Source organism: Galeopterus variegatus, unplaced genomic scaffold (genome assembly GCF_000696425.1).
Source record: "Galeopterus variegatus unplaced genomic scaffold, G_variegatus-3.0.2 Scaffold7016, whole genome shotgun sequence".
NCBI classification, from domain to species: domain Eukaryota; kingdom Metazoa; phylum Chordata; class Mammalia; order Dermoptera; family Cynocephalidae; genus Galeopterus; species Galeopterus variegatus.
In genome coordinates this window covers 19,500-29,854 of record NW_007733127.1, presented here as the reverse complement: position 1 = coordinate 29,854, position 10,355 = coordinate 19,500, and the positions used below count along the sequence as shown (strand labels likewise).

Sequence of the window (10,355 nt, the reverse complement as noted above, 5' to 3'; positions counted from 1 at the left end):
GCTTGTGTGGGATCGTGACTGCAAGGGGAACTCTAAGGGGGAGCTGGTCATATTCTATTCTCTCTGGGTGCTGGTTACAAAGGTGTGTGTTCTGTTTTATAAAAATTGGAGCTTATGATACTTTTAAATGTGCACAGTTCTGTATGCATGTTATTCTTCAATAAAAAGTTAATTTAAAATGTTGCTGGAAGGGTGCCTATGGCAGACACCATTGGTTGTTTACCCAATATCCCTCCTTCTTTGATAGGAGAACCCTGATTTTATTCAAGGAACAGCCCTACTTGTTTGGGGGGAGGTTATAGTGTCAACTTCAGAAGATAAATCCTGATTGGTCCAAATCAACCATGTTAATTCCATTCCCCTAACCTGTGACTGGTTTAGGAAAGGACATGTGAACTAATTCTGGCCAACAGGAACAAAGGAAATTCTGCTGGGGTGGCTTCTGGAAAAGTGTCATCGTTCTCAGAGACAGACCCACAACAATCATTGATCTTGAGTATTGTGACCCCACGTGTGGGAGAACCAAGAAATGCAGAGAGAAATGGAACTGGAGCCTTAATGTCCTGTGCCTGGACTGCCCTTACCTGGATTTCTTGGTATGTGAGTTTAACACTTTACTTACTATTTAAGACAGTGTGAATCTTCTCTTACTTATTGCCAAAAGCAGTTTAATCAGCAGCCCCTCATTTTTGGAATACGTGCTCAAGATTGTCCCTTAGCTAGGATTCAGTGCTTATTTACTTTTTTTTTTTTTTTTACTATTCCAAATTTGAATTACCTCTGTCACCTGGAATGATGTCAGTACTATTTGCCCGTATTTTGTACCACACCACCCATCTTACGCTTGCTTTTAGAGAACAGCTGGAGTTGGGCCAAGTCCACATCTGTCACAGCACACTGGATATTAATTGCTAGGTTGGCTACCACCAAGATCAGAGATGGCTCACTGACTAGGTCAATGTTCCCAACCCTGGCACCTCAACCTTTGCGCAACGCTCCTCCAAACTGTTGTGAGGACTTGTAAATGGCTGGGCACAAAAGAAAAGATATTGATGATGACAATTATCATTATATCATTTTTATTAATGTCTTCTTCTCTCACACCATGGACTGTTTACCCAGCAGTCATCTCTCCATGGAGACTGCACTCCATGATAGAGAAACGCCAGAAACTCATCTTCCCAGCTTCTCTGCAAGCTGGAGCATGGGCATTGAGACCCTCTCCAATAAAGGCTCATTGAGACCCGAGGGTAAGTCTGGGGGTGGGGGTGGTGAATTCTGGGAAAGATTTTCTGTCTTAGTGGAAACAACTCTGCCAGGAGCGCCTCTCCTTTTTGCCTTTTGTCGTGCCGTGTGAGGATGTGATGCCTGGAGCTGTGGCAGCTATTTTCCAACCATGAGATTGCAAGCCTGAAGAACTAATCTGAAGAAGTAAAGCTGACATGTTTTCTTCCGCCTGCTAAAAAGTAAGCTCAGGGAAGGCAGGGTTATGTGGGTTTTTTATTTTTTTTTATTTTTTGGTCTGTTTTGTTAATTACTCTATCCCAAGTGTCTATAATATTACCTGGCTCTCGTAGGTGCTCATAGTTGAAGAAATGAATGGATAAAAGAATGAATGCAGACAGGGCGTGGTCAAGATGAAAGATGGGTCCCTAATGACGTCATTTAGGCACCACATCAACCATATTACTGCCCTCTTTTTTAGTTTCCTGTTATGTGAAATAATAAATGTCCTTATTATTTAATCCACTTTTAGCTGGGTTTTTTGTTACTGTTAGAATTCTTAATGTAGCTCCTTTTCTAGAGTTTGATTTCCAAGGAATTCCCTGGAATGACTTGCGGTGTCCACCCCACTGAGTACACTGTGGGATCCTGGAGCTGGACTGGCACTTGCAGATTATTACATTCTAATCTCCCCATCTTATGCATGAAGTACCTGAAGTCCAGAAAGAGTACAAGGCTTTATAGAAATCACTCAGAAAGTTCTGGAGACTAATGTCTGTCTGTATTTTTTTTTTTAATTTAAAAATTCCTTAATTTTTAATTCATGGTACCACTACCACAATTTACAGGGCAATATACCTGATAATGATAAGAAGAAACAATGAAAAGACAAACCCATAACAGATAAAAGACCTCAGGAATGTACATCTAATTGACACTACATTGCATTAATCAATAGCTGCACTTTTTGCAAACTGTGGCTGTGACAGTCCTGAACAAGAAGGGTTTCATATTTAAGCTGCAGAAACTTTTCTGACTATGGATCGTTGTTCCTTCTGTGGCAGATTTTTATGGTTCCTCTAATGCACTCGGGACGACTGTCTCAAAGTAACTTGCAGCTTTCCTGGCAACTCCTTGCTCTCTCTCCTGCTATGAACGTAGCCCTTTTCTGCTGTTTTTAGAACCTTCTGCTACCGTATCCACCACTTCCACCACCAGATCCATAGCCACCACCACAGGGACTGCCTGAGCTTCTTCCACCAGAACTAACCCACTTCGTGGGTGCATAGTTTGATTGCTGTTGTCCACTATACTTTCTAGAATCATTATTGTTCCCACCACCGCCATAGTTACCACTGCCAAAATTCCCTCCTCCATTGTAATGACCACATACTCCACCACTGCCACCATATCCACCACCTTGGTCTCCATTTCTTGGTCCACCACCACCATAGCACCCTCTACTGCCATAACCAGGATCATCACCATAGTTGCCACCATCACCACCAAATCCAGTATATCTGCCATCACCTCCTCCATAACTACCTCTGCTGCCACCACCACCTCCACCAGCATAGCCTCCTCTTCCACCGAAGTTTCCACCACGGCCAAAATTACCTCCACCACCTTCAAAATTTCCTCCATGATCCATAAACTTGCCACACCCATCTCCATGACCTCTTTGTGATCCAGCAGACTGCGTCTCTTGTTTAGAAAGAGCTTTTATCACTTCACAATTATGCCCATTAATAGTGTGGATTTTTGCACAACAATTTTATCAACTGTATCATCATTTTTAGAGAACAGCTGGAGTTGGGCCAAGTCCACATCTGTCACAGCACACTGGATATTAATTGCTAGGTTGGCTACCACCAAGATCAGAGATGGCTCACTGACTAGGTCAATGTTCCCAACCCTGGCACCTCAACCTTTGCGCAACGCTCCTCCAAACTGTTGTGAGGACTTGTAAATGGCTGGGCACAAAAGAAAAGATATTGATGATGACAATTATCATTATATCATTTTTATTAATGTCTTCTTCTCTCACACCATGGACTGTTTACCCAGCAGTCATCTCTCCATGGAGACTGCACTCCATGATAGAGAAACGCCAGAAACTCATCTTCCCAGCTTCTCTGCAAGCTGGAGCATGGGCATTGAGACCCTCTCCAATAAAGGCTCATTGAGACCCGAGGGTAAGTCTGGGGGTGGGGGTGGTGAATTCTGGGAAAGATTTTCTGTCTTAGTGGAAACAACTCAATTGTTTCTGTAAAACATTCCACAAAATATTTTTCTAAAGTTTCTAAAATAGATTGTTACAAAAAGGCTATTTTGCAACCAAAAAATTGTTGATTTTTGATGGTTTCTTTAATAACTGTCCTTACCCCCATACTTTTTAATCCCAAGCCTCCTGACTTAAACAGAAACCCCTTTTGCTTCCACAAAGACGCAGTTCTCCACTCTGATCCACGTTAGCATAATGACCCTCCTTGATGGCATCACCCAGCTCTTGGTGCCGACATACCAATATAAGCTCTACCACCCCCACACCTGCTGCTGTCCACCATTTTCAGGGCAGCCCTGGGCTGCCTGCCACTCTGAGCACAGCCCGGCAGATTTCTTTCTTTAATAAAGCTAGAATGGTACCCAGCATCTTGGCTCACTTTCTTTCAGTTACTTTTCATCCTGTAGGTTAAGCTCAAAGGCCACCTCCTCAGAAAGGCCCTTCGTATTAGTTTCCTGTGGCTGCTGTAACAAATTTAGTGGCTTAAAACATCACAGATTTATTCTCTTACAACTCTAGAGGTCAGCAGTCCAAAGTGAGATTTACTGGGCAGGGCTGGTTCCTTCCAGAGGCCCCAGGGGAAAATCCTTCCCTGTGCCCTTCCAGGTTCTAGGGGCCACCCATATCCCTAGCCTCATGGCCCCTGCCTTCATCTTCAAAACCAGCAGCGTAGCATCTTCCAGTCTCCCTCTCTCATTCTGACCCTCCTCCCCCCTTTTATAAGGACACTTGTGATTATACTGGTTTAACTCATATAACCCAGGATAATCTTCCCACCTCAACATCCTTAATTTAGTCACATCAGCAAAGTCTCTTTGCTATATAAAGTAACATATTCACAGGTTCCAGAAATTAGGGTGAGGACATTTTTGGAGGGACCACTGTGCTGCTTTCTACACCCAATATAAAGTGATCTCCTCCCCTCCCCCAAATTTGTTTTCTTTCCTCATGTCCTGTTCTTGTTTTATTCATATCACTCACATAATTATTATAGTACATACATATTTATCTATCTCTTTATTGTTTGAGCTTCATGAAATAGGATTTTTTTTTATTTGTTTTTTCTGTTGCAGTATCCCCAGCTCCTGTAACAATTCCTGGCCCCAAATAGCAAGCAGATCATTATTTAGCCAATGAAGAAAATGAAAAGTAGCCTGATTGAATATCTGTTTCTTGCAACCCAAATTACCTAATAGAGCAAACACATTATCCCAGAGGGGAAAAGCGAATCGTTTGCAGCCCGGTGCAGGAAAGAAACATACACAGAGTCCACATATCCTCAGATGCTTTATTTCTGGGACTAAATTTGGGTCACAGCTGCAGAGAAGAGATGGTTTCTGGGCTTGAGGACAGAAGCGCTGGGGAAACTGAGATGCAACCCTGTCCTGATCATTGTGGGAATTGTCCCCAGGATCCAAATAGAGAGACGGGGTCAGTCCTCTGCTGGGGAAGGGGATTCTCATTCCAGGACACATGGGGACAGGAACTAGAAAGATCAATATCCTCAGCATCCTTGGGAAGCAATAGGGATCTGGAAGGACTGCTGGGGTCCCTGCAGGGGCTGGGGGATGCCAGCATGTTGGGTCCTGGGATGACTCATTAGTTGGACCGGATGGTATCTTGGATCCACTTGGTGAACCGGCAGAGGTTGGTGTAGACCCCGGGTTTGTTGGGCTGGCCACAGGGGAAATCTCCCCAGGACACAAGGCCCTGCAGGGAGCCATTGCAGACCACAGGGCCCCCAGAATCACCCTGTTGGGGAGAAAGGGAGGAGGCATGAGAGAGTTAGAGACACACACAGACGAAGAAGGACCAGGGCAGCAAGAGACAGACACGCACAGATGTGAAGTCCAGAGAGGAAGAGATGCAGAAGTAGACAGAGATGGAGATGCAGGGGAAAGGAGAGAGATTGAGAGGAAGAACATTATTAACATTTCACCCCAAGTCCAACCTTTAGAAACCTTACTTGTCCTCCTGTACCTCCCCCCACCCCCCCCAGTTCTCTCTATGTCCAAACATCTTCATTCCTGGGGTCTAGGACCCTTCCTCTCAGTGTCTTGCATCTTGGTCTCTACTCCCTGCCTCAGTCTGTCTCTCTCTCTCCCTCTCCCCCACAGACTTTGCATGTCTTATTTCTCCTACTGGCCACTCTTTCCTTTCTTCTTCACTCTTCAGCCACACTTGAGACCAATCCATCCTGTACTCATGTTTCACTTTTGCAGAAACGCAGTTCTCAGTCCCTGGATGACGGCTTCTCAACCCAGGCACCACTGACTTGTGGGGCTGGGAAATTCTTTGCTGTGGGGGCTGTCCTGTGCATTGTAGGATGTTTAGCAGCATCCCTGGTCTCCACCCACTAGATGCCAGTAGTATCCCCCTCCATGCAGTTGTGACAACTAAAAATGTCTCCAAGCATTGCCACAATGTCCCCTGCGGGTACAAATCACCTCCAGTTGAGAATCACTTTCTTGGACTAATTTGTGTTGCCTGTCCTAATTCCCTGTAGCTTCCTATAATTACCTTCCTATAATAATACTCACTGCTCTTCACCATCATTAGTTATTACGTTAGTGCAAAATACGAGAAACTGTGCAGAATCCTGGCATCAATTACAAGGAAGCCTGACACCTGGCCTCTTTCCACATTAGCAAATACTGTTTCAAGGTAAATGAGCTTGGCTGCCTCGACCCCTAGATTTCAACTTGCTTGTGGTTTAATTTTTCTCATTATTTTTTGTTTAATATTCCTCCAGAGTTTCTTTTGAGCAGCTGTTAGTTAACTGCTCTGAAACTTGTGCTCCTTGTCTCTAAAATAGAGCTAATAATAATGGCTAAATGAGTTAATGAGTTGATGCCTGTAAACTACTTAAAACAGTGTCTGGTGATTATTTAGCTGCTGTTATTATCGTTCTATTAGTATTAATATTGCTGTAGTTATTATTTCTTGCTTGTAGCTTTCAGTAGTCACACCGAGGCCACACGCTGATATGAAAAAGCACCTTGAGATCTGGAAAAACATGATATTAACCTTGACTACAGAAAAGCTAAATGATTTAAAATGCTGGAATTCCAGTTAGATGTGCTTTCCTCTTCTGATAAAAATTCCACCCCACCCCCACCCCTACATCCAGATGCTTATAGTGTTAAGTGGGGATAGAGATCAAACTGGGAGACCTGGGAAGTTGTTGCAATTGTCAAGTGTGTAATATTTGGGGACTTTTTACCACCCTTAGCATGAGACTGGAGAGCTGCCTGAGCCCACAGTTTACTAATGCCAAAACTACTGATGAACCGTCCTTCGTGCTAAAGGAGAGCTTGTAATGTACATTCGTCCAAAGCCTGAAAACGGGGAGGGTCCTGATTGTTGTAACAGCTTAATTTGAATTTCTACCTCAACAGACATAGCCTTATAAGTACATCGAAAAGTTTTGCACTGGTGATCAAGGAATATTTGTTAAACATTGGCCCTCGCCCACCTCTCCAGCCTCAGGTACTCCTCCCCACCTCCGTTCCCCACTACAACAATTTCTTTCTGTCCTTTGAATCAGCCGTGTTCTTCCCTGCCTCAAGGTCTTTGCACGTGTGACTTTCTTGGTCCTCTGTGCTCCAACGCCACCTCTCTAAGAAGGTCCTCCTGAACACCCTTTTTAATATTGCCCCCCCCCATTATTTGCTGTCATAAAACCATGCTTTGTTTTCTGATTAACCTTTACACTCTCTGAAATGACCCTATTTCTTGATCATAGGACTTTGTTTTGTTTCGTTTCCTTTTTTACCTTTTTGCTCCTCCAGCCCTTCCGACAACTTTGTAACCAATCCCCTATATTAAATATTCTCTTTCTTAAATACCTGGCTTTGAGTTTCTGGTTTTTTTTTCCCTCAGGACATTGTACTAACATTTGTTGGAAAACTGTCATACAAGGGTACTTCAAAAAGTTTGTGGAAAAATAGAATTAAAGGATAATATGAATCTGTCCATGAACTCTTTGAAGTGCCCTGTATTACAGATTTTGTTGAAACGTGACAATTGCCACATGCTTGAAAATTGCCAAAATAAATAAACTAAACTATGATGTGTATTACGTGAAGGGTGCCCCTTCGATATGGTATCTCTATGCAGTGCACAACCTGCCTGACCATACGACCTTCGTCTCTCCCTCCAGACCTGTGCTGTCTAACACAGAAGCCACTACCCACAGGTGGCCATTGAGCACCTGAAACATGGCTAGTCTGAATAGAGATGTGCTGCCAGTATAAAACACACATTGGCTTTTAAAGATTTAGCATAAAAAAAGAATAAAGTGTATCATTCATAATTGTTTTATATTAATTACATTTTTAAATTATGGTATTTGGGATGCACTGAGGTAAAAAAAATACATTATTAAGTTAATTTCACCTGTTTAGCTTTTACTTGTTTTTATTCTTCTTTACTTTTTAAAATGTAGCTACCATAAAATTTAAAACGACATGTGGCCTACGTATTTCTATTAGACAGCACTGCTCTCTGAGAGACTCACAATATTTCCAGTGGATTTTATTCTTCTTTACTTTTTAAAATGTAGCTACCATAAAATTTAAAACGACATGTGGCCTACATATTTCTATTAGACAGCACTGCTCTCTGAGAGACTCACAATATTTCCAGTGGATAGCACTGGATTGCCAGCACTTAGCAAACTTCCACATTATGTAGCTGGCATTCAGTGTATATCTGCTGAAAGGAGAAGTCTTGAATCCTTACCTGGCAGGAGTCTCTGCCTGCCTCGTCACCGGCACAGAACATGGTGCAATCTATCTGTCCTGGGTATGCCTTCTTGCACCTTTCGTCACTTAGCACAGTGATATTCAAGCACTGGAGGGTCTTGGGGAAGTTCACTGTCAAATAGGAACACAGTGAGAGGTGGAGAAAGATGGAGAGGGGCAAAGATGGGCAGGTATCAAGAGGAACCTGAACACACCTTTAGGGCTGCTGGTTGTCCCCCAACCAGACACCAAGCACCTGGTCCCAGCAGATGGACAGTGGGAGGAGATGTTGATGGGCTTGACATACTGAGAATCACGGACTCTTCTGTTCAGTTTGATGAGCATCAGGTCGTTGGAGTGGCCTGGGTGGGAGTAGCCAGGGTGGGGGATGGATTTGATCCCCCGGAACAACTGCTGCCCAGATTCATACATGGGTGACAGGGAACGATGGCCAAGACGGACTCTGAAAAGTCTGAGGAAGATGGTACAGATCACCACCCACTCTGATTATCCCCATATCCAACGTCAATCCCAACCCCGTACCTGGTCCCAACCTTAACTCCACCCACATCGCCAACTGCAGCCCCAGCACCATCTCCAACTCTATCTTCGTTTCCAACCCCATGCCTATCCCCACGCTGATCATAACTCCAAAACTATTCCCATCTTATCCCCAACCCTAACCCCAACCCTGATCTTTTCCCCACCCAGAAATCATCAACATATGCATTCCCAACCTCAAACCTAATCATCCCCAATTCCAAATCCAACCACCCCCAACCTCACCCGAACTCTATCCCAACGCCATCTTCAATTTTACATCTATTCCCAATCCCAATCCTACCCCAACTCCATCTTTACTTCTACCCCATTCCAAACCCCACCCACCTCCAATTCTAGAGCCAACCTTAATCGGTCTCCATCCCAAACCATCAACATATGTATGCCCAACCCCAAATCCAACCTATCCTCAACCCCAAACCCACCTTTAACCCTAACTCCAATTCTTTAAACACCCTTGAAGCATCATCTGAGTTCCCAGATCCAACTCTAATTACTCTCATCCCTCCATCTCTAATCCCACTCCAAACTCTAACTCCAGTCCTATCTTCAGCTCTCCTCATATTTCCAATCCCAGCCCCGTCCCCGACCCCATACAACCTCATCTTGATCCCTGCCCCACCCCCCTCCCCAATTCTGAAGCCAACCCTAATCCCATTTCTATTCCAAACCATTCAATACACATATATTCCTGAATGCAAATCCAATCCATCCCTAACTCACATTCCCTACCATAACCCTCTCCCCAATCTAACCTCATCCTCACCCTGCTCTCCTCCCCAACTCCATCCTTAATCCCATTCCCAACTTTGCCTCCTCTTTCTCTGTCATCCCAACCTATCCCCACCAGACCCTCGCCTCCAGGCCCCCAGTCCCTTCTACCCTTCCCCGGTCAGAGCCCCCACTCACTGCTTCCTGCAGTGGGCTGCCGTGAGCAGCCACTGCGGATGCACCAACACGGCCCCACAGTAGAGCTGGTTGGGTCCCAGCAACAGCTCCCCCTGCCATGGCTGGGAATTCTTCTCACAGTCGGTTCCATTCACGATGCGGCTGCTGCTGTCGTCTTCCCTAGTGTTATCCCTGGCCCCAGCTCCAGGGTCCTGATTGCTCCCAGAGGGCCCAGTGGCAGAGGGTTTGTCACAGGAAGCAACATCATTTGCAAGAACAGGCACTGGGGGCAGAAAATGGGCGGGGCCGAGCTCAGAAGTGGGTCTTGGGCTCAGGGGCAGCTTGACTCAGTGGGGGGGGTCTTAGACTCAAGGGATGAGACCGGCTGGAGAATGTCTGACCTTGGTAAGGTGCATACGCTGAAGGGGCAGGGCCAGGGCTATAGAAGCGGAGCCCGGAAAATAAGAGTGAAGGACTCAAAGACAGAGCCCAGGCTCAGGTGGGGGTTACTGGACTCTGAATGGACCTCAGAAATTATTGGGATTGGCTACAGCTTAGTGGGTGGGACCAGGGGAGGGTAAAATTGGGTACAGGGGCCCCGGACAACTTCAGAGGCAGAGGCAGAGCTGTGGGGACAAGTCTGGGGATGGGAC

The 10,355-nt window shown here is 45.0% G+C and overlaps 1 protein-coding gene and 1 pseudogene across 1 annotated transcript in view; both read right to left on the bottom strand.

The window, feature by feature from the left end:
- Nucleotides 1-2,401: 2,401 nt before the first annotated feature.
- Nucleotides 2,402-3,908, bottom strand: LOC103606986 (annotated as a pseudogene).
- Nucleotides 3,909-4,782: 874 nt separating this feature from the next.
- The window catches only part of KLK5 (kallikrein-related peptidase 5), a 7,888-nt gene continuing 2,315 nt past the window's right edge, over nucleotides 4,783-10,355 (bottom strand). The window contains exons 2-5 of the mRNA XM_008591542.1: nucleotides 9,724-9,985; nucleotides 8,469-8,725; nucleotides 8,252-8,385; nucleotides 4,783-5,260 (exon numbers count right to left, since the gene is read on the bottom strand). Coding sequence (XP_008589764.1) covers nucleotides 5,108-5,260; nucleotides 8,252-8,385; nucleotides 8,469-8,725; nucleotides 9,724-9,985 — 806 coding nt within the window. The 3' untranslated portion in view covers nucleotides 4,783-5,107. The remainder of the gene's footprint in view (nucleotides 5,261-8,251; nucleotides 8,386-8,468; nucleotides 8,726-9,723; nucleotides 9,986-10,355) is intronic.